The sequence below is a fragment of the Furipterus horrens genome, unplaced genomic scaffold (assembly GCF_987537825.1).
Source record: "Furipterus horrens unplaced genomic scaffold, mFurHor1.1.pri manual_scaffold_17, whole genome shotgun sequence".
NCBI classification, from domain to species: domain Eukaryota; kingdom Metazoa; phylum Chordata; class Mammalia; order Chiroptera; family Furipteridae; genus Furipterus; species Furipterus horrens.
The window spans coordinates 71,924,024-71,948,980 of NW_028327187.1; the positions used below are offsets into that span (position 1 = coordinate 71,924,024).

Below are 24,957 nucleotides of genomic sequence, written 5' to 3' on the forward strand. Positions count from 1 at the left end.
TTAAAGAAGCCACATTCATCCATACGGGTTGGAGGGGTGGAGATGTGGAGTCAGGGCAGAGAGGAATGGAGATGCAGTGCTGTGCAGAGACAGGGAGGTGGCAGTGGAACGAATGGTACCACATTCATGTGTGGTGGGTAAAAATTGGGAGGGATACCTTGGGATCGAGCAATCCCAAACGGCACAGCCCTGGGTTCCAGCACTGGTAAGTAAAGCCCCATAACCTTTGGCTATAAAAACCAAGGGGAGCTTGGGTGACAGAAGAAACTGCCAGTTTCTCAGAAGAGTCCATTTAAAGGACACGCATGGACTTAGAACATACACAAACCCACCCACTCAGGAATTCACCACCAGGACAGCAGATGGAAGGGCTCCAGTCACATACAGGAAGTGGGTGAAGTGACTGAAAATGGGGCAAGGGCCGGACAAACCTCCAGAAGCCAGGCTCTGGCACTGTCCCCTCTCTGAGCCCTCCCCTGTCACAGAGCCACAAGGCAATGAAACAGGTTGCCCCACCTGGCAAATACCTAAGGCTCCGCCCCATACAACTTCACAGGTGCACTAAGACAGGGACTCAAAGCAACTCTACCTAATACACAGAAACAAACACAGGGAGGCTGCCAAATTGAGGAGACAAAGAAATATGCCAAAATGAAAAAACAGAACAAAACCCCAGAAAAAGAACTAAACAAACTGGAGATAACCAATCTGTCATATGCAGAGTTCAACACACTGGTGATCAGGATGCTCAAAGAACTCATTGAGTACAGCAACAACATAAAAGGGAAAATTAAGATTACACTAACTCAAATTAAGAAAAATCTACAGGGGACCATCAGTGGAGGGGAAGAAGCCAGGATTCAAATCAATGATTTGGACATAAGGAAGAAATAAGCATTTCAACCTGAACAAGAAAAAAGAATTCAAAAAAAAATGAGGATAGTATAAAGACCCTCTAGCACATCTCCAGCATCCGAATCATAGGGGTTCCAGAAAAAGAAGAGAAAGAGCAAGAAACTGAAAACTTACTTGAAAGAATAATGAAAGAAAACTTCCTAATTTCAGCTAAGGAAATAGACATACAAGTCTGGGAAGCACAGAGTCCCAAACAAGTTGGACCCAAAGAGGACCACACCAAGACACATCATAATTAAAATGCCGATGGTTAAAGATAAAGAGAGAATCTTAAAAGCAGCACGAGAAGAGCAGAGTTACCTACAAAGGAGTTCCCATAAGACTATGAGCTGATTTCTCAAAAGAAACTTTGCTGGCAAGAAGGGACTGGCAAGAAGTATTCAAAGTGATGAAAAGCAACAACCTACAGCCTAGATTACTCTATCCAGCTAAGCTATCATTTAGAATGGAAAGGAAGATAAACTGCTTCCCAGACAAGTTCGTCATCACCAAGCCATTATTACATGAATTGTTAAAGGAACTTATTTAAGAAAAGATCAAAACTATGAACATTAAAATAACAAACTCACAATTATCAACGACTAAATCTAAAAAAAGTAATAATAAGCAAACACAAGAACAGGAACAGAATCAGAGATATAAAGATCATTTGGAGGATTATCAGCTGGGAGCGGGAAGTGGGAGAATAGGGGAAATGGTGCAGGGATTAAGAAGTATAATTTTCCTGGCTGCTGTGGCTCAGTGGATTGAGTGTCGGCCTGCGAGCCAAGTGTCGCTGGTTCAGTTCCCAATCAGGGCACATTACTAGGGTGCACGTCAGGTTCCAAGTTAAGGACGCGAGTGAGAGGCAACCACACAGTCATGTTTCTCTCCCTCTCTTTCTCCTTTCCCCTTTCTCTAAAAATTAAAAATAAAACAAACAAATAAATAAATTATAAAAAGTATAATTTGTAGGTACAGAAGGGACAGGGGGGGATCATACAAATAGTATAGGAAGTGAAGAGGCCAAAGAACTTATATGCACGACCCATGGCCATGAACTAAGGGGGGGATTGCTGGAGGGAACGGGGGTACTGGGAGGAAGGGGCAAAGGAGAAAAATTGGGACAAATGTAACAGCATAATCAATAAAATATACTTAAATAAAAGTGACCTTATATCAAATCAGCATGTTGTGCACCTTTAAACTTATACAATGTTATATGTCAGTTATATCTCAGTAAACCTGAAAAATTCAATTTATTTAAAAGTAAATACATAAAAGTGATATCATGCCTTTTATTTCTCTTGAATCAAAGGCTATAGGAGGTAGGTGGGGCAGGTTTCATCTCCACGTTGTAGATTAGAAAGTGGAGGTTGAGGAAGGGCCGGTGCTTTTCCCAGGACTTCACAGTTCTGAGCCTTTGGACTCCTAGGGGCCACAGTGATGTTTTTAACTGGTCTCTGGCATGGCACAAAGACTGAATGAATGAGTATTCATATTATTGTATAATCATTCTCACCAACTCATGTTCCTTACTATGCACATCAATTGTCATGAACATCAATGGTTATTATTTACTGTCATGGAGACAAAAGATAATTGTGTATTTAGCCTTGTATTAAGTGAACTCAAACTGGTATATTTCTTTAGTTCTTGTATCTGCCTTTCATAGTTTTTCATATCTGACTTTACTGGCTGCTGGCCTGCCTCTAGACACTAACTCAAGCCAGCCAGCCAGCCCCCTGCACTGCATGGAGCCATTTACCTGCATTCATTGTTTCTTTGTCCTCCCAGCAGCACCATGGATTAACATTACTCCCCATTTGATGAAAGAGGAAAGGGATGCAACAGAGGCTGTGATGCACCACCCCAGAACTCAAGCTGTTACCAAACATGCTCACCTCCCAGCTCCCCCCATTTTTTTTAACTGCTTGATTGAGGTATACACCACACCCATTTAAAGTAGACAGTTATATAGCTTTGGGTGTATTACCTTATTAGCTACCTTTTACAGTTGTTGTTTTTCATGTTCTATGAGCTGGAAAACCAGGTATCAAATATGCTAGGCATGTGTATAAAATTAGAGGAGACAGTGTGAGTAAAGGCTCAAAAACCTCCCCCAGGAGCCAGGTATCCACGCTTCCTTGTGAGACTGGTGGTTCTCTTGCTTGTCCTGACAGCTTTTTGATTCCCTTGCGTTATCTCCCCTCCATGTTAGATTCTAGAATTGAGACTGTTGGGAAAACGACCTACAGTTGTGAGTTGGTGTTATAGAAACATGATATATGAGAGGTGATTTCCTTTACCTCTCACTTTTTGCTAAAGTTGTTTCTTTGTGGTGATAAATCCAGTGCAAGCTACAGAACTGAGAAAAAATATCAGACTCTATTTCCTTTACGTGATTTAACATTTTTTAGTTAAGCATTTAATTTCTATTAGATGTGGTGCTAATTACGAAAGGACTAGTGGAGCAATTGGTTATTCTAAGTGTCTCTCTTTTTTTAAAAAATAATTTATTTGTTTGTTTGTTTGTTTTATTTTTAGAGAGGGGGAAAGGGAAAGAGAGGGAGAGAAACATCACTGTGTGGTTGCCTCTCACTCACGCCCCCAACTGGGGACCTGACGTGCCACCTGATAATGTGCCCTGACTAGTAATTGTCTCTTAATACCGTCGGCAGCCGTCCGTCTCGAGAGACGATGGTGTAGCTTCTTAAGAGTCTATCTGCACCGCCGAGAATGGCTGTGCAGTCCGACTCGGGAGTGACACGGTATGTCTCCTCCATGTTAAATCGACATCTTGCGATGACGCTGGAGTGTCCTCTCCAGTGAAGCTGAAGCTACAGAGCCTGGGCAGGGTGATATGGAGGGTCTGCTGTTGCCCATGCAGCAGACCCCCCCTCTCTTCGCAGCTGAAGGGTCCAAGGGAAAGACGGAGTCAATACAGCTTGGCTTCAGGTGCGCCGCAGGAGTTGCCGGTGTTGACTACAACGTCAAACCGCCTTAGGGACTCCGGCTCCGGATTTTCTGTCGGGGTTTACTCCCTTAGCCTTTCCCCTGAAGAGGTATGCCGCAAGGCAGCGGAGGTTTTTTGAAGTCAGAGTTTTCCTTCTCTGATGTGCGACACTTAGCTCGCAGGCCGACGCTCAATCCACTGAGCCAAACCAGCCAGAGACATTGTTAAATGTGTGTTTCTGGGCACACACAGTGAAATTGTAAGTGAATAACTATTCCATTTCAGAAAACGCAGATCCACTTCATCATGATTGTCAGTACTTTATTTTTATAGTTTGAATTGTTTTGAGATTTGTTTTGATAGCTTAAATTTTTTGTACTAACTATAGGTACTATCATGGATTCATCCAGAAAACAAAACAGTCATTGTGCGTTGCAGTCAGCCTCTTGTGGGTATGAGTGGTAAACGAAATAAAGATGATGAAAAATATCTCGACGTCATCAGGGAGACTAATAGACAAATTTCTAAACTCACGATTTATGATGCAAGACCCAATGTAAATGCAGTGGCCAACAAGGTGAGTATTTTTAATGACATGATAGAAACTTATATACCCCATATGGTATTTCACATGATGTTTTTGCCATATCATGTCAACATGTGGGCTTAAATTAATCGTTAAACCTAGCTTAAAAAGGAAAACTACTTCACTGAGGTCAAACTTACTTTTAATCACGAAACATAACTTAAAAGTTGAATATATTAAAATCAAATGAAAATAATCTCTAGGTAAACTAGGCAAGTCTACAACTGTAATGAATTGGATTTAAGTCAGAATCTCAGGCAAAAGTTAGAATCTCTTTGGAGCCCTTTAGACTGTTGATGGTCATTCTCAATGTCTGTACCATTGAGGCATATTTGAGGAGTTGTGGGAAGCTGTAATTGATAAAATTTTAAATTTATAGCTTTATCAAAGCGGTCTCTTCACTATACTCATCAATGTATATTCTCATTTCTGTAAAATAACTCAAGAAATTAGTAGCTTTATGTATATGAAGCTTATAACCACACACACAATGTTATTATTTTCAAAGAAATCTGTCTCAGTTGTCTTCGTGGCCTTCTTAAGCAGAAAATGCCAGTTGCCCCTGAAGTTGACTGGAAGCGTCACTGTGAACATCAGTGACTACATAGTGTTGCCTTCAGGAGCTCTTCAGAGGCTGCTGCAAGGTATAAGGCTATTTGCCCCTATGCTAAATGCTTTTTACGTTCAATTTTTCCTTTCTGTTTTGTGGTTTTGCTTCTCCCATTATTGCCAACTATCACAGGTGCTCACAAGTGCCTGGCATTGCTCATCCCCGTTCTACCTTTCAGATTTCTTGTTTCTTGTCAGCTGTAGGCTCCAATTTCATCATCTTGAATACTTGACTTATCCCGAGGTCATTTATCTGGCATCTTCAGTGATTCAGGGCACAAGACAAGAACCTGAAAGCAAAACAAGTCCTTGAGCAGCTCAGACAGATGCAGCAGCTTCCTTAAGGGGACTTATGGTGTCTGTCTGCACACACATGTGAGGCGTTGTGTGTAGGGGTCTCCACTCACACAGTTGTGTGTATTACACAGATGCCAGGGGGGCCTCTCTGCCCCTTGCATGCTCTTGGACTAGCTGTTTGTTACTACAGATGTTTTGTGTTTAGGGAATGAAAATAATCATGAAATTATATGTAAAATAATCAGGAAGTGAAAGCAGTAAGTAAATTAGGAATTATAAGCAAAACATTCAGGAAATTAAGTCTAAATATGAATGTCTTCTTGGATTATCCTTAACTTTATATACTTCATTTCCTATAATTCAGAATACATGTAGAAAATGCAATGTTTCCATGTATACATTTAGCCTGAAATAGATATAATATTAAAATGAGGTATTCAGAAAGAATATTTTTAAAAATTAAAATATTAATATGCATACATTGTATTAACGCTAAAACTTATCGTTATAGCATTGGATTTCTTGAATGCCTTTTTAACATTCAGGAAATATGACTGTGTTTCTAGTCCCCTTAGGAATGAAGGAAAGGAAAAAATTGAAGGAAAAAATCCTAGGCTTTAAAGATCTCTGCATCATTTTTTTAAAAGCATGCCCAGGTCCTCCTCCTTTGGCTATGTCTCTCCTCTCCCCTAGTCAACTATATCCATAGCAACAGGCCCTTGGACCTTTATGTCATCATAGTAGGCAATATGGATTTTTTTTGTATGTTGAAAAGAAGTAAATTGAAAAGAATTATTTCAAAACTAATCAGAGATGGAGAATTTGCACTTCTGAGAACTCAGTCTATGTCTGACTAATTGATTTTATCCTCTGACTTCAGTTCTCTTGGGACCTAATTGTTCCTTCCTTGTGGATATTTAGATATTCACAACCCCAGATGTAACAACCAACATCACACCATTTTAAATTAAACAAGCAAATAAACAAAACCCAGAAGTGGATAAGATCCAGCATCAAGCTGCTTTAGCTTTTTGGCAGTACACTGTGATGAATTAAAGTGTAACTGTATTAATGTCTGTTTTTGCCAGAAATTTTGGCAACAAGTAGTACTTTTTAAATTTTTTTTGCATGTCATCTTCAGTTATGTATAAGACTTTTTGAAAGGCACTGTTGTTGTGTTGGCAGCCGTCCGTCTCGAGAGACGATGGTGTAGCTTCTTAAGAGTCTATCTGCACCGCCGAGAATGGCTGTGCAGTCCGACTCGGGAGTGACACGGTATCTGTCTCCTCCCATGTTGAATCGACATCTTGCGATGACGCTGGAGTGTCCTCTCCAGTGAAGCTGAAGCTACAGAGCCTGGGCAGGGTGATATGGAGGGTCTGCTGTTGCCCATGCAGCAGACCCCCCCTCTCTTCGCAGCTGAAGGGTCCAAGGGAAAGACGGAGTCAATACAGCTTGGCTTCAGGTGCGCCGCAGGAGTTGCCGGTGTTGACTACAACGTCAAACCGCCTTAGGGACTCCGGCTCCGGATTTTCTGTCGGGGTTTACTCCCCTAGCCTTTCTCCTGAAGAGGTATGCCGCAAGGCAGCGGAGGTTTTTTGGAGTCAGAGTTTTCCTTCTCTGATGTACCCTGACTGGAAGATCGAACCAGCGACACTTAGCTCGCAGGCCAACGCTCAATCCACTGAGCCAAACCAGCCAGGGCAAGGCACTGTAACTATTTAAAAACTACATGTGCAGAGAAGCAGGTTGTCTATGTATGCGAGGATGACATGTGCTGTTGCATAAGAGGTGTACAGATCTAGTAAAACAGGCTTGTCATTTCCTCCTAGGCCCTCTCAGGCCTGCAGTTTACAGAAGTGACTGCCAGGTGGATAGGAGCACCTCTGTCGTGACCTGCAGTCAGATCTGACAAGTGTCATTCACTGAGGCAAGGATAACCAAGAAGACGGGAAGATGGCCCATTTGTCTATTTATTCATTAGCTAATAACTTTTTAAAAATGACAAAGTGACTATTGTCTAATTACTGCTGATGCTATTTGTGTTAAGCTTTAAAAATACATTTCTGATTAAACAACTATTTACTGAATGCATACTTTTCTAGACACTGGAGACAGAACAGTGCACAAGTTAGATAAAGGCTTTTCTTTTTCTTATTAATACAGTATTTATTTGTCTTCCCTCTGTCAAACCCTGAACCCACCCTTTCCTCAGGTTGCCTGAGGAGGCATAGAAAAAGAAACACATAGGGCAGATGAAACACAGGAGAAAGAACTTAAAAAATAACTATGGGAGGTGGAAACAACTCCTTCACATGGCAAAGAAGATGAGAATGATCACCACAAAGACGTTCCTTTAATGAAACATGTAATCTGTTTGTGTGTGCAGGGCTCAACCAAAAAAAAAATTCTGCCTAAATAAAATATACTTTCATACCTAGAATCTATGGAGACCAAGGCCTCTGGCTTGTACATAAGTCTCCAGGTTTGAAGTTCAAGTGGTAGCCTTACTTCTACTGCAGGAGACTTTCTATATGATTAACCCTAGAAAAAACCTTAGGATGTATTGGCCCTTCTATCCTGAGCTACAAGTTTATATTCCTTCTGTTACAATTAAAAAGTAAAGGGACATAAAGTAGTGATGACACATTTTTCTGGTGCCTTCACTTTTGCTCTTCAGTTCCAAGCATATTTCCCTGTCCTCTTCCTACAGACACTGAAGTTAGTATAATGTTGCTTTGACAACAATTTTTTTCTAATGAGTTCACATATTCATATATTTTATGTTGTTAATTAGCATCCGTTCATTTCAGCTTATAGAACATTGCTTTCTTAGCAAATCTCTCAAATATTTAAATTTTTCTTAAAGAGCCAGAGGCCACATTCCCATGGCACTTAAAAACATTAAGGAGAATGCAGCTAGCATTTCTTGTCTATGTGGAAAACAGGCACCTTCACTAAGCTGTGAAGGTGGCGATGACTGCCCTAGCAATTAATTCTTGTAGGCACTTCCAGAGGTGGTAGCTGTCTTATCTGCTCTTGAAACCTTTTGTGCTTTGAGGTCCCACTATGTGCAGTGCTCTGTCCTTGGTGTTTGCATAGCAGACCAAACAGTCATGGTGCACTAGAAAAAGTTCATTCGTTGAAGACCGATGATTTATATTCTACTGATTACTTGTGTGACTTTGGGGATAGTTAAATAGCATTCCTTCTGATTTGCAAAACAGGAATGGTAATATCTATCTTGTAGCATTGCTGTAAGAGTTAAATAAAATTATGTGAACCAAAAAATCACAGTATCTGGAACATATATGGGCTCAATAAACAATGGCTGGTATTAGCTATTAGAGTATGGCTGAGTTGTTGATCTGGGTCTGTCTGACTCCAAAGCCTGTTGTTTTCCTCTAAGCTGTTGTAACCCATGTAAGTGCTATTACCAAGCCAGTGCCTCCCCTTGAAAAGTACTGTTATTAAACTGATGGAGAACAAGGACCATTCAGAACCTGTTCATGTCTTTCCAGATTTGGAAGAAGAGCTAGAAATTCTAGAATATTTTGAAAATGATATTTTCTCACAAATATACATCCCCCCAAAATTGCCAGCCTGCCATCTTTTTTCTAGTTCAAAGTGTGACTAATGTTGTTGAGTGTTAGTGTTGGATAGGAAGTCCAGTCCCATTAGTCATTGTATCTAACTTGCAAGGTCCGGGGTTGAGATTTAGAAAACCAATAACTTCAAGTATTTGTGTAAGTTACTGATGAAATAGGAAACACAAAATCTCTGACATTTCTCATAGCAATATTTTTTCTGATATATCTCCTCGGACAAGGGAAACAAAAAAGTAAACAAATGAGACTACATCAAATTAAAAGGGTTTTCACAGCAAAGGAAACCGTCAGCAAAACAAAAAGACAACCTACTGAATGGGAGAAGATACTTGCCAATGATCCAAATTTGATAAGGGATTAATATCCAAAATTTATAAAGAACTCGTGCAACTCAACACCAAAAAAAAAAAAAAAAAGAAAGAAAGAATCCAATTTAAAAATGGGCATAGGACATGAATAGACACTTCTTCAAAGAGGCCAATAGACATATGAAAAGATGCTCAGCATCACTAATTGTCAGAGAAATGCAACTTAAAACCACAATGAGGTATCACCTCACACCTGTCAGAATGGCTATCATCAATAAGTCAACAAACAAGTGTTGAGACGTATGGAGAAAGGGGAACCCTCATGCACTATTGGTGAGAATTCAGATTGATGCAGCTACTATGGAAAACAGTATGGAGGGACCTCAAAAAATTAAAAATGGAACTGCCTCATGACCCAGTGATTCCACTTCTGAGTATATGTCTGGAGAAACCCAAAACACTATTCAAAAGAATATATGCACCCAATGTTCATCACAGTGTTGTTTACTATCACCAAGACATGGAAGCAGCCCAGTGTCCATCAGTAGACGAGTAGATAAAAATGTTGTGGTACATATGTACAGTGGAATATTGGTCATAAAATAGAATGTAACCTTAAAATTTGCAACAGCATGAATGGACCTAGAGGTTATTATGCTAAGTGATATAAGTCAGTCAGAGAAAGACATACCATATAATTTCACTTACATATTGAATCTAAAGAATGAAGGAAACAACCAATCCAAATTGAAACAGACTCATAGATACAGAAAGCAAACTGATGACTGCCAGAAGGAAAAGGGCATGAAGGTACTCTGTGGAAAAGGTGAAAGGATTAAGAAGTACAAATTGGTAGTTACAAAATAGTCATGGGGATATAAAGTACAGCATAAGAAATATAGTCAATAATATTTTAATAACTACAGTATTCACTCACTTACCGTGGGTATTACGTTCTGGACCCCCCTCCCCTCCCCCCGTGAAAGGTGAAAATCTGTGAAGTAAGAACCTTACATTTATTTTAGTATTTATATATATTTTAAGGCTTTATAAACACTTCCCACATACTTATAAATCATTCCCAGTCCCTTATTAACCTTTTCCACACTTTTATAAACACTACTTATATTCTTAAACATATTCTACACTCTTAAACCTACATAACTTTAACAACATACGTATACAGTACCGCAAAATCCCGCGATATAGCGAAAAATCCACGATAAAATAATTAAATATATTTTTTAAAATCCTGCGGTACAGTGAGGCCGTGATAAGTGAACCACAATATAGAGAGGGACTACTGTATATATGATGCCAGGTGAGTACCAGAAATATCGAAGGGAACACTTTGTAAAGCATGTGATTGTCTAACCACTGTGCTGTACACTTGAAACTAATACATAATAATATTGATTATAAACTAATTGAAAAATAAAATTAGAAAAAAAAAGAAATAGAAAATGCAACTGATTGTGTGTATATCTTGTTTCTTAGGCAACAGGAGGAGGATACGAAAGTGATGATATATATCATAACACCGAACTTTTCTTCTTAGACATTCATAACATTCATGTTATGCGGGAATCTTTGAAAAAAGTCAAAGACATTGTATATCCTAATGTGGAAGAATCTCACTGGTTGTCCAGTTTGGAGTCAACTCATTGGTTAGAACATATCAAGGCAAGTATATTTTTTAAAAATCAGTAATTATTTAGTGAAACAAGAATTTTTCATCCTTAAATTTAAAAATATTGAACAGTGAGAGATGAAATATTTGTAGTATAGGGTTCTTCATTTAATAGTTTTATACTTCCTTATAGTTTTCTTACCTAAATTAAAGACTTCACAGCATCACCTCCAGAATATTTTTAATGTCTTTAGAGATGTCATTTTCCATCTCACCAGTAGTAGTAGTTGAGTCTTTCACGCAGGTTTATTTAGGAATAGCCAGTTTATTATCTAACCACTACTGGGTATGACCCTCACGGGCATAGAGAGAGATTGTTTTTATTGAAACCAATCTCAAATTGACTAATTTTAAAGAATAAAGTTTGTGTTTTTATTATTTCAATTCTTCATCTGAATAAAGGCATCGGAAATCTCCATTCTTTTAAAAGTCAAGCAGCTATCTGAGGAAACTTAACACTTCTACAAGCTGCCATTTAACTCTATAAACAAACAAAAAATCTACTTTAAATAGATGAATCATTAAGATAGATTGTCTTCTAGTGAAATTTTATTTTCCAACTCAATAGGAAAAGTATTTTTATTTCACCTATCTTTCATTTTTTTTCTAATTTATCATCCTCAAAAATGAACTGCAAATATTACTTGTGACAACTAAATGTAATGTGGTATGGTAGATTACAAAAAGAACATTAGATAAAACGTAAGAAAATCTGAATAAAGTATGGACTTTAAAATATATAAGTTAATTAACATTTTAATAATGTATCAACATTGGTTTATTGGTTGTAACAGAAGTATCATATTATATGATGTCAACAATAGGAAACTGGGTCAAGCATATGCTGAAAGGTGATTTCCATTGCTTCTGGCCTGTAAGGTTAGACTGGACCTGTTGTGCCAGTGATTTTTCTAATATGATCACTGTTATTGGTTGAATTGTGTCCCCCCAGAATTCATATGTTGAAGACCTGACCTCTAGTACCTCAGGGTAAAACCTTAATTAGAACTTGGGTCATTGCAGATGTGATTAGATAAGGTGAGGTCATACTGGAGTAGCATGGGCCCCTAATCCAGTAAGACTAATGTTCTTATGAAAAGGGGAAATTTGGACACAGAGGCACATCTACAGAGAGATCACCATGTGAAGATTGGAATTAATTTGCTGCAAGTCAAGGAACTAGCAGAAGGTAGGAGATGGGCCTGGAATACATTTTTCCCTGGAACTTGATCTTGGACTTCCAGCCTCCAGAATTAGGAGACAATAATGTCTGTTGTTTAAGCCCCCAGTCTGTGGTACTTTGTTAAGACTGCCCCAGAAGACTAAGACAATTGCATATGTGAATAGGATTTTGAAATGAAGTTTGCCTTTTTGTGTGTGTGGTTTTTTTTTTTTGTTTGTTTGTTTGTTTGTTTTTTTAAGAAATACCTTCCTCTGTAGAGGAAGAACAACAGATCCTGCAGCTCCTGCTTTTCCATTTTTGGGACTCTTTCTGTTCTAGATATTAATAGTATTTTAAAACAGGACTTTTTCTAGGATTGAAAACTACCATTTCAATCCTGGTTGGTGTGGCTCATTGGATTGAGTGCTGGCGTGCACACCACAGGGTCACCGATTCAAATCCCATTCAGGGCACATGCCTATGTTGTGGGCCAGGTCCCCAGTTGGAGCCGCACAGGAGGCAACCACACATTCTTGTTTCCCTCTCTTTCTCTCTTTTTTCCCCTCTTTCTGAAAATAGATAAATAAAATCTTTAAAAAACATTGTCATTTCAAATGGGAGCAGTACCTTGCAGCTTACCAACTGACTTGCATGTGTTTCTTTGCCAGCTTGTTTTGACGGGAGCCATTCAAGTAGCAGACAAAGTTTCTTCAGGGAAGAGCTCTGTGCTCGTGCACTGCAGTGATGGATGGGACAGGACTGCCCAGCTGACATCCCTGGCCATGCTCATGTTGGACAGCTTCTATCGGAGCATTGAAGGGTTCGAAATATTGGTACAAAAAGAATGGATAAGTTTTGGACATAAATTTGCATCTGTAAGTAAATAATAAAGCTGATTTTTAAAATGTCAGATCACTGCCATTTGGGATTTAAAAACTAGTAGTTAAAACATATCTTGTCCAGCTCGAAGCAGCTAGAGGAGCTCGAGACCTTCGCCTATTGTCCTTTATAAGATTATAAATGGTCTTAAGTCTGAGAGGGAGGGATTGTTATTTTTTATTGTTAAAATAATTAATCATTTATTTATTAAAAAAAGAAGAAGAATATATGAAAGGGTGAAGCAGGAGAGCTTGTATGTACGACCCATGGGCATGGACTTGGGGAGGAGCAAAGGGGAAAAAATTGGAACTATTGTAACAATATAATCAATAAAATATACTTAAAAAATATCTTGACTTTTAAAAAGAAAATCTGAGGAATTTAATAAACAACACTATAGGTTTGAAAATGTGTGATGTGTTGGGCTGGGAAATCTCTTTAGGAGACATGTTTATCCATCTGCACTATTTACACTTTCCCTTGAAAGTAATACAGAGTCTGCATGAAAATGTTTAAATTGAAATTATAGCTTTTAGAGCCAAATATATTTTATAAAAATGGTAGACTTTCAGTTAAGGCTTTTGTCATTATTTTTCTCTGATATCCATTTTTAAAATTAAGAGACCATATTAAAATTCCTATTTCCAGGTGTTATTTCTAGACACCCTTTGAAGAAGCATTTTTCACAAGCTCTCCAGATGATGTTTAGAAACACTGCTGTGTAGCCCTTTAGCCTTCATCAAAATTTCATACATAGTGTAAATAACATTTTTAAGTAAAAAGAATTATTGTTTACGAAATGAATAAATGATGAGGTTTTTTCTGTCATATATTTAAGAGAGAAAAAACTTACTTTTAATTATGGAAACCCTTTTGTGTATGGTTTCAAGTCCTGAAACTTTAGGACTTGTCCCTTAGCAACTGGTAAAATACTCTGCAGGATAACTCGGTTGATACAGTCTACCTGCAGCTGCCTAGGACTTGGACAAAACTCCAATCGGATGAAATAGTTGTTACACATCACATATGATGATGATTTGCCAATTTGTATTGTTATTTTATGAAAATTTATATACTTATTTCAAAACCTTATATTATTTTCTATATTGTCAAGGAACAATGTACTGTTTACTCTCTGAGAGACTTGACATTTGGAAAGAAGATTGCTAAGTTGTATTGTCACATTTTGTGAATTATATGCTTTTTCAGTTTTGTACTCATAAATTAATCTTCATCAAATCATCTTCATTAATTTATTTCAGAGAATAGGTCATGGTGATAAAAACCACGCAGATGCTGACCGATCTCCTATTTTTCTCCAGTTTATTGATTGTGTATGGCAAATGTCAAAACAGGTAAGGGATATATAGGATAAAAATACATTCAACCTGATGTTTAAATTCTTTTATTGTTGTTCTGTTACAGTTGTCCCAATTTTTTCCTCATTGCTCTCTACTGCCCTGCCCCCGCCCCCCACCCCCCACCCCGACCTCCGCTCCCACAGTCAATCCCTGCCCTGTTGTCCATGTCCATGGGTGATATAATGTATGGGATTTGCCTCCAAATACTACAGGCAGAAATAAGAGCTGCAACCAGTTTGGCCATGTGCAAGTAATTGTTGAAGCTGGGTAATGGGTACATGGATTTCTGCTACTATTTATATGTCTGGGATTTTTCATTATAAATTTTTAAAAATTCAACAATTAACTGTATTAACTCTACTAATTAAGGAGCAATGGAATGACAATACTAATTTATCTTTTCCATCCATTCTATATTGGCATTTGTATATAGGTGAGTCTGCTAACTTATAATACCTTAAATAATTAAACTATCCTGTATGCCCTGTACATCAGGAAACCCAGAAAATCAGCTTGCTTTCTTCTTTCCTTCTTTGCTCCTTTACTTGCCCTTAAGCTTCTCAGTCCTGTGCAAAGCATCAATAAAAGTATGGGGCATACGTCGATTGCAGCCTCTGCTGTCCTTCCTTGAAGGCAAAGGGTGGTAAAGTTTATGCACCTCTTTTCAGTTCTATAAAAGATCAACCCGAATTTTTATGCTTTCTTTGTTTGTTTTTTGTCTAGTTCCCTACAGCTTTTGAATTCAATGAACGATTTTTGATAACAATTTTGGATCATTTGTATAGTTGCCGGTTTGGTACTTTCTTATACAATTGTGAATCTGCTCGAGAAAGACAGGTGAGTGAAAATACTAATCTCTTTAGATACATGTGTTTAGTGTGCCGTGAAATACAAAGAATTTGATAACTTTATGGTAAATACAATGTTTCTCATTTTTTTTACCCCAAGCTTGGTTGTTTTCAGTTCAACCAGGGTTTGTTGAGTGTCTGGTATTTACTGCAGGATACATTGACTTTGCCCTCAGGGAGTAGGAGTAACTTTATAGATATGCAAGGTCTCCTTCCCATGAAAGCCAAAGAAGTGTCAGTAAAGGGAACTTTTTAAAGGCATAAACCTATAAGAACAGGGAAAATTAGAAAGGATACAAAGCAGCAAACTTTTGGAAGCTGAAAGGCTATTAGGTAAGTTAAATAAATTACTTTGAGAAAACCAAATCTTAAACCAGCAACAGAGAGGCCAAGAGCCAACCAACCTGACACTGCAGGAACCCCAGATGACTCAGGGGTCCTGGGGTGAAGGTGTACCAGGTATGTGAGATCAAGGGAGAAGAGTAAGATAAACTGAGAGTCTGTTTAGAATAAAAAGGTAGCTTCCCCAGATCTATCCCCTCTACGTCTCTGTGGAGCTGAGGACTCTGACAGAGGTTTCTTTGTGACAGAGGGTATGAATGGGTCTCTGGGCTGGGACCTGAGTCATCAGGAGAGTGATGTGAATGGAGGCGAGCTGGCTTGCGAGAGCCCAGCTCACTTCCTCTACTGATTGCCAGCATTCTGGCAGCAAGTCCTTATTTTCCTGGAGGGAGCATGAAAGAAGTTTCTCTGTTTGCAAGGTTGGGGAGAAAATGCAGCACTCAGTCATTGCTGGTGGGCATATAAAATGGTGCAGCAATTGTAGAAAACAATCTGGTGGTCCCTCAGAAAGCCAAATATAGAATAAGCATATAACCTAGCAATTCCACCTATCTCCCCAAGAGAAATGAAAATAGAGGTTGAAACAAAAATTTACACACATAGTTCATAGCAGCACAATTAATAGTAGCTAAAAGATGACAGTAACCCCAATGTCCATTTGTATCGTATCGGCAGCCGTCCGTCTCGAGAGACGATGGTGTAGCTTCTTAAGAGTCTATCTGCACCGCCGAGAATGGCTGTGCAGTCCGACTCGGGAGTGACATGGTATCTGTCTCCTCCCGTGTTGAATCGACATCTTGCGATGACGCTGGAGTGTCCTCTCCAGTGGAGCTGAAGCTACAGAGCCTGGGCAGGGTGATATGGAGGGTCTGCTGTTGCCCATGCAGCAGACCCCCCCTCTCTTCGCAGCTGAAGGATCCAAGGGAAAGACGGAGTCAATACAGCTTGGCTTCAGGTGCACCGCAGGAGTTGCCGGTGTTGACTACAACGTCAAAGCGCCTTAGGGACTCCGGCTCCGGATTTTCTGTCGGGGTTTACTCCCTTAGCCTTTCCCCTGAAGAGGTATGCCGCAAGGCAGCGGAGGTTTTTTGGAGTCAGAGTTTTCCTTCTCTGATGTGCCCTGACTGGATCGAACCAGCGACACTTAGCTCGCAGGCCGACGCTCAATCCACTGAGCCAAACCAGCCAGGGGCCAATGTCCATTAGCTGATGAATAAACACAGTATGGTTTATTCACACAGTGGAATATTATTAAGCCGTAAAAGGGAATGAAGTTTGGATCCATGTGATAACATGGATAAACCTTGACAACATTATGCTAAGTTAAAGGAACCAGATGCAAAAGACCACATATTGTATGATTCTGTTTATATGAAATATCCAGAATAACATGTTCATAGAAACAAACAGTAGATCAGTAGTTGACAGGGACTGGTGGGAAGGGAGAATTGGGGAAATGATTGGTTAATGAATACAGGGTTTCCATTTGAAATGATGAAAATACCTTGGAACTTGATAGAGGTGATGGTTGCACAACATTGTGAATGTACTAAAAGCCACTCAACTGTAGACTTTTAAAAAGGTGAGTTTTATGGTATGTGAACTCCACCTCAATTTTTAAAAAAGAATCATCTCTGGGAAACTTGACTAGCTCATAAAGAAGGACCTAGAGATATCAGCACCTAGGGTTCCTCACAGTTGAAGCTCAAGTTGATAAGCTTCATGATCTCAGAGCTTCCAATCACCTCTTCAGTCCTCCCCTCTTACATAATAGGAGAGAGAGAGAGAGAGAGAGAGAGAGAGAGAGAGAGAGAGAGAGAGAGAGAAACAGCTTGGAAAAAGTAGTTACCAAGAAAGAAAAGAAAATGTAGGTACCATGAAATAATAACAGGATATTATTTGGAAAGAACATTTAGTGGTCAGAAAAGAACTTGAAATTAAAAACATGATGTTGGGGTTGTACAAGATTCCAAGATGGCTGCAGAGTAGCCAGAGGTTCCATCCATTTGCTCCCAGCCCCAGATTGGTCTTGCAGCTAAACACAGAGCAGTCAACTCTAAAGTCCAGCTGAGTGTGAGTGAGCATGTGCGTGGACAAGTGTGTGAGTGTGTGCCCAAGTGCTTGCGCACCTGCAAGGACACTTGGGGGTGGACGACCTGGGCTCTCCTGGTGGAGCCACTGCTGCCACCATCTCCCAGCTCCACGCGAACGGCTATATAGATTTGGAGTGGGAGCCAATTTGAGGAAATTACAATAACCTTGGGAAGAAGCTGCTGGAGTGGCTGGACCTCAGTGCCCAGACTTGTCTCTGTGCCCTCTGCCCCAGACAGGACTGTGCACCCTTCTGCTGCCAGGAGCCAGGGTCCGGGAGCTGTGGTACTTGCCAGGGAGGGGGCTATTACTTCCCTGACTGGGGTGCTGCTGGAACCACAAATGGGACAGGTGGAGGAGGCTGCAGTTCAGCTGAGGAGCCAGAAGTGGTGGGGATGGTGATGGCTGAAGAGACCATGGCAGGGGTGCAGCTGTGGGACCCCGAGGTTGAGACTCACTGTAGGTAGCGGTGTGAGCACCCTACCACCATCCTGTATTATAGTTTTGCTCCTAGACTCTTCCCTTCCTTACCCCACCTCATCAGGATTATATAAGACTTGAAATATGATGCATACCAGATATAATGATTTGGGAGAGGTATGGGTATGAGAGCGAAGTGACAATAAGTGGTGGCCTCATGTACCTGCCAGGACTGGGGATTCAACCCACACATAGAAGTCCTCTCAAGGCAGAGGTGGTCCATGGTAGGGGTTGAGCCCCAGTCAGCCAGATGGAGGAAAGTTCCCACCAGTGAACTGGCCAATAAAAATCAGGACCCAAGTACAACAGGAGAGTCCATATAACCCACCCAAGGGACATTACTAGAACATCCAGATCAGGAGAGCAATGAGTCTGCACCAAGGGGGCTCTCTGCTCTGGGGAAAAACAAAATCCATTAGAGACAAACCCACCATCTCTTTTTTTTCCCCCTTCAAAGGGTCAAAGCACAGGCTTTGTGTTTGTGGCTACCCATCTGGAGACCCAGCAAGGGAACGGTGAGATGGACTGGAGTCACATGAGAAGAGTCTTGAGTGGGAGGCACTGGGGAGAGTCTTGTGGGGGGCAGTTCTGGGATTTTGGGGGCCCAGATATACCTGAGTTCCACAGCAGCCATCTTTATTGGGAAGAGCTGGCCCCTCCCAGGGGAAAATCAATTTCCTTACCTGTAGGATACTGCTCCCCGCCCCTGTGGAAATCCACTCACCACAACCTCTGAAATCCTATTTGCTCCACTCTGCAACTTTTTTTGTTCTTTCTTCAGTTTTGCTCCGTCTTGGTATTCTTTTTTGTTTGTTTCGTTTTCTTTCTTTTCTCCCATCCTGCATCTTAACCCTTGCTGAGGAGACATAACATAAACAGACTCAGGGGTCGTTAGAGACTGACAGTAGGCTGTAGCCAATCCATACACTATCCTGGGAAACAGACAGGTGATTCCCCCTCATAGGAGAGCCACAGAAACACCCTCCCAACACCCAGCAGAACCAAAATCTGGGCTCTGCAAGCCTACTCGGGGCCCTGCCCTGCCAAGTACAGAGAAATAATCCTTGACAGTCTGAAAGGCACCTGCCACAGGAGATCCAGGAATCACAGTCCCTTTTTCAGCAAGATGTCCCCTCAGAAATAGTTGGGTCTGTGACTAGTCTAAGATTCACAGCAGGCCAGCAGGCAGAGACAGGAAGAGGCAGATCCTATAGTGACTTGGGACATTTGCTGACACAACCCTGGACCCAGTGCTGATAAAAGCCAGCTTTGCAGAGCAACTTCACCTTCCCTGGGAGTAGCCAAGCCTAGGGGAATCAGCCACAAACTGTGGATCACCTGTAGCTTCAAAAAGGCAGCCAAGAGCCACACGAGGACAGCACCTGACACTGGCTTAAACCAGACTCAGACGTCAGAGTGGTTGGTATCCAAAGGGAGAAACCAGAAGGCAAGATCTAAACTGTGCTGATACAAATCCACTTTCTTCTTTTTTCACTACCTTAGGTATTTTTCTTTTTCATACTATTTTTTAATCTATTTTTTCTTTTTCTGTTATTTTTGGTGCTCTAGTTTTTCATATGCCTACTCTTATCTTTGATTGCTCCACTCTTCCTTTCTTCTCTCATTATTTTTACTACTTTTTCTGTGTTCCTTTTGCCCATTTTCCTCTTTCAATTCATTATGACTGGTAGTTCCTTTCACCTTTCTCTTATCATAATCACTTTCCTTTAGTCTTCTCATACTCTTCCCTTTTCCCCTTTCTCTACTATTACATTGAGCTTTCCAACTATTATTATTCTTTGATCTCTTGTGGTTGATATTCCTGTGGCGGTAGGGGGGTTGCTTGTTTTGGTGTTTTGATCCCACAGGACTCCTAACGCACAGAGCCACTCCAAAAGACAGAGAATCAGAGCAGCTCAGTCTAATACATAGGAACAAGCAAAAAGAGACTACTTACATGGGGAGACAAAGAAACAACCCCTGAAATGAAAGAAAAGGAATTTCCAGGAAAAGAACTAAGTGAAATCGAGGCAAGCAATGTGTCAGACATAGAGTTCAAAGTACAGTAATCCCTCTCTGTGTCACGATTCACTTATCGCGGGCTCACTGTATCGCGGGATTTTTAAATTTTGTTAATATGCTTTATTGTTTATGCTATTACAGTTGTCCCAATTTATTTTCCCTTTGTTCCCCTCCACCCAGTGACCCCCTCCCTCCAGTTGTCCCCCACTTAGTCCATGCCCATTGGTTGTGCATATAGTTCTTCTCAACATCTTCCTGTCTACTCCTCTCCCTCCTACTATGCTTCTTAATTCCTGTACCATCTCCCTCCCTTTCCACCTTCCCCCTCCCCACTGACCTACTCCCAAAATGTTCCCCATACCTATAATTCTTTTCCCACTTTCGTTGCCTACTTAGTCAGCCTTTGTTTCAATTCCCTAGCTTCTGTTGTTGGTTGTTATGATACAGTTTTCATTTTAATGTTCATAATTTTGATCCTCCATCTCCTAAACAAGCCCCTTTAACATTTCATATAACAGTGGTTTGGATCTGATGAACTCCTTCAGTTTTACTTTGTCCTGGAAGCACTTTCTCTGCCCTTCTATTCTGAACGACAGCTTTGCTGGAGAGAGTAATCATGGTTGTAGGTTTTTGCTTTTCATTACTTTGAATATTACTTGCCAGTCCCTTCTTGCCTGCAGAGTTCCTTTTGAGAAATCAGCTGATAGTCTTATTGGAACCCCTTTGTATGTAATTCTCTTCTTCTCTCTTGCTGCTTTTAAGATTCTCTCTTTATCCTGAACTTTTGACATTTTGATTATAATGTGTCTTGGTGTGGTTCTCCCTGGGTCATTTTTTTGGAACTCTCTGTGCTTCCTGGACCTGTAAGTCTATTTCCTTCCCCAAGTTAGGAAAGTTCCGCTTCGTTATTTTTTCACATAATTTTTCAATTACTAGTTCTTCTTCTTCACCTTCTGGCAGCCCAATGATTCGGATGTTGGCCAGCTTATAGCTGTCCGATAAGTTTCTGAGCCTCCTCATTTTCCTCACATCTCGTTTCCTCTTTCTGCACTGGTTTACTGTTTGTTCCTTCCCTGTGTCCCGATTTGTTGATTTGATCCCTGGTTTTCTTTCCGTCACCACTAGTTTCGTATGTGTTTTTGTTCATTGCAGCAGGACTAGCCTTCATTCCTTCCCCGTCTTGTTTAAGATCTGCTGTTAGGTCTGTAAGCATTTTTATAACCAAAGCTCTGAACTGTGCCTCAGAAAGATTTCCTATCTGCTGCTTCGTTAGATTAGATATTTGCTGTCTGGTCAGCTGCATCACCGGGATCTCTATCATGATCTGTGCTATCCTAACCATTTTGTGTTTACCTTTGCTTCCTGGGCAGGGCTGTCACACCTCCTGTGCTAAAGGGGGCGGAGCCCTGTGAACTCGTCACAATTGGGTGACCTGTCTCACCACGCTGTGGCGTTTTCTGCCGGGGTGAGGGTCCAAGATGGATTCCTGCCGTTCACTCTCCCGTGAGAGACTGGGAGCCTCCTCCTCCATCCCCACGCCCTGCAGGCCTCACAGTCCAAGGCAATGGAGGTCTGCCTTCCCGGCTTTGAAATCGCAAGCTGATGGGTCTGGTCTGCAGCCGGGGATGCTCCCCAGGTGCTTCTCTCCTCTCCCTAAATACGGGTGTCTGTGCTTACCGCAGTTCTGCATCCGTCGCTGATGCTGCTGCCGCGGACAGCACAGCTTGACCTCTCTGCCCCAGCTTCGCCCCTCCTACCTGTCCGAACGAGCACCACTTCTTTATAACTTCATATGTTGGGCTTCCATTTATTTTCTGGAACTTCCGATTATTTCTGGTTTTGCGGTAGTTGTATTCCTTTTTAGTTGTGGAGGGAGACGAAGTGTGTTAGTCTAAGCCTCCATCTTAATTGGAAGTCTTCTGTGTTTGTTTGCTTCCGTGTCCCAGGGAGAGCTGTCGCTCCTGCTACGTTGTAGGGGGTGGAGCCTTAGGTATTCGTCCGTAACGGGCGACCTGTTTCACCACGTTGTAGCGCTGTATGCAGGGAAAGGATCTGAGAAGGAAAAATGCCGCTTGCCCAGCACTCGCCCCGTTTCCAGGCACTACCCCCACTTCCAAACTGGACTGGCACCCCTCTAGCTGCTGCCTTTGCCATCTTTCTGAGAAAGGGTGGGTCTGCGGACGTTACAGGACCATGGGGGCTCCTTAAACAAGCGGACTCTGCTGAGAGACCGGCAGTTTCTGCCTCCGTCCCAGCCCCCACTTGTTTGCACAGTCAAAAGCAATGAGGCTTGATTTTCCCCGGTGCTGGGAAACTGAGCTGCGCGCGGTCTGGTGAGGAGCTGGGAACACTCTGAAGGTGTCCCTCCTGACTTTTTAAAACGTGTAACTGTGCTTTCCGCCGGCCTTCTGCTGTTGCCACTGCTGCCACCACCACACCGTGTCCTCTCTGCCCCGGCTTCGGCCCTCCTACCTGTCTGGATGAGTATTTCTTCTTTATATCTTTGTTTGCTGGACTTCCGTGCACTTTATTTTTCTGGAACTTCTGGTTGTTTCTAGTTTTGAGGTAGTTTAATTTCTTCTCAGTTGTGGAGAGAGACGCAGCATGCCTGTCTATCCCTCCATCTTTGCCGGAAGTTGGATTTTTTAAAATATATTTAATTACTTATTGCGGATTTTTCGCTATATCGCGGGATTTTGCAGTACTGTATACATATGTTGTTAAAGTTATGTAGGTTTAAGAGTGCAGAATAAATGTAAGTTTCCTACTTAGCGGTGGGGGGGTTCTGGAATGTAATACCTGTGATAAGTGAGGGAATACTGTAATACTTATGAGTATGCTCAAGGAACTTAGTGGCTCTTACATCAGCATACAAAATAACAGAGACCTTGAATAAGAACAAGTTGGAAATGAAAATGCAATATCTTAAAATGAAGAACACACTGGAAGGAATTAAAAGCAGGCTAGACAAAGCAGAGGATTGAATCAGCGAGTTGGAAGACAAGGTAGAAAAAAACAACCAGTCAGAGCAACAAAATGAAAAAGCTCAGAAAGAATGAGGATAGTTTAAGGGAGCTTTGGGAAAATATGAAACGTAACAATATTAACATCATAGGGATACCAGAAGAAGAAAAGGAGCAAGGTATCGAAAACCTGTTTGAAAAATAATGAAAGAAAACTTCCCTAACTCGGTGAGGGAAAAACTCATGAAAGTTCTGGAAATACAGAGGGTCCCAATGAAGATGAACCCAAAGAGGCCCACTCCAAGACATGTCACAATTAAAATTTAAAGACAAAAACAGACTCTTAAAGGCAGCAAGGGAGAAACAGCTCGTACCGTACAAGGGAGTTCTGATAAGATTACTAATTGATTTCACAACAGAAATGCTGCAAGCCAGAATGGATTGGCACAAAATATTCCAAGTAATGAAAAGCAACGACCTACAATCAAGACGACTATACCCTGCAATACTCATTTAAAATGGAAGGCAAAATAAAGAGCTTCCCAGACAAAAGAAGGCTAAAAGAGTACATCACCAAGCCAGCATTGCAAGGGATGCTAAAGGGACTGCTTTAAAAAGAAATAGAGAGGAACACAAGTACAAAAGAAAAAAATAGCAATGAATAAGTACCTATCAGTAATTACCTTAAATGTAAATAGATTAAATGCTCCCATCAAAAGACATAGAGCAGCTGAATGGATAAGAAGACACGACCCACATATATGTTGCCTACAAAAGACCCACCTTAGAACAAAAGATATACATAGGCTTAAAATGAAAGGATGGAAAAATTATTCTATGTAAATGGACATGAAAAAAAGCTGTGGTAGCAATACTTATATCAGACAAAATAGACTTCAGAAAAAGCCCATTTAACAAGAGACAAAGACAGTCACTACATAGTACCAAGAGGATATAACTTGTAAATATATGATGTCTGTCCAGAACGTATCCAGACATGTAATATGAAAAATACAGATATTTACTGAAGAAGATATATGATACAAGAAACATTGTACATAGGACAGTGACGCCTCTGTCTCCTACAAAGTAGGCACCTTGGGACCTCACGCAGTTCTCCCAGTCACCATCAGCTGCTCCATCATATTTTCCTGAATCTCATCAACAATCTGGAATATCTTCCCTTTCAAAGGTGATTTTACTTTTTGGAAAATCTGAAGTCGCAGAGCACCAAACCTGGGCTGTAGGGGGGTTGAGTCACCTGGATGATTTGATGTTTGGCAAAAAAACTTTGCACGAGATGTGATGCATGGGAAGATTCATTGTCGTAATGAAGTTTCCAATCACCAGGTGCCCCCAGCTGTGGCCTTCTAAATCATCCGAATAGTTTCCTCAGAAAAACATTCAAACAACGCAAAATTTAATGCAGATTCATTGCTCTACTTGCTCAGTTATTTTGAATGCATTGGCCACACAGTACAAGGCTTGCTCAATGGCGTCTATCACTCCTATTGACTAGTACAGTGAAGTCATTTTTTATGCATGCACATTCTAGTCCACTCTCCTTGACTGCCAGGTTACATCAATGTCACATAAACCATTCTCGTTATATTAACAATGGCTGAACTTTTTCCAGACAGATCTTGTATATGTATTGAATATAGATGTACCTAAATGTATAAAAAAATATTGAGGACTTTAAGAAAGAGATAGATAACAATACAGTCATTATAGGGGATTTTAACACCCTCTTGTCAACAATGGATAGATCTTCCAATAAAAAAAAATCAACAAAAGTATTGCAGAATTGGCAGTCTAGATTAAATGGACTTGATTGATATTTATAGAACATTTCACCCCA

The 24,957-nt window shown here is 40.7% G+C and overlaps 1 protein-coding gene across 4 annotated transcripts in view; it reads left to right on the plus strand.

Annotated features, from left to right (window-relative positions):
* Window positions 1–24,957, plus strand: part of MTM1 (myotubularin 1) — a 171,860-nt gene that overhangs the window by 132,471 nt on the left and 14,432 nt on the right. For all 4 annotated transcript variants that reach the window (XM_090263986.1, XM_090263985.1, XM_090263988.1 and 1 more), the window contains 5 exons: window positions 4,239–4,427; window positions 10,756–10,941; window positions 12,779–12,985; window positions 14,252–14,344; window positions 15,074–15,187. In XM_090263986.1, the coding sequence (XP_090120112.1) occupies window positions 4,239–4,427; window positions 10,756–10,941; window positions 12,779–12,985; window positions 14,252–14,344; window positions 15,074–15,187 (789 nt within the window). The remainder of the gene's footprint in view (window positions 1–4,238; window positions 4,428–10,755; window positions 10,942–12,778; window positions 12,986–14,251; window positions 14,345–15,073; window positions 15,188–24,957) is intronic.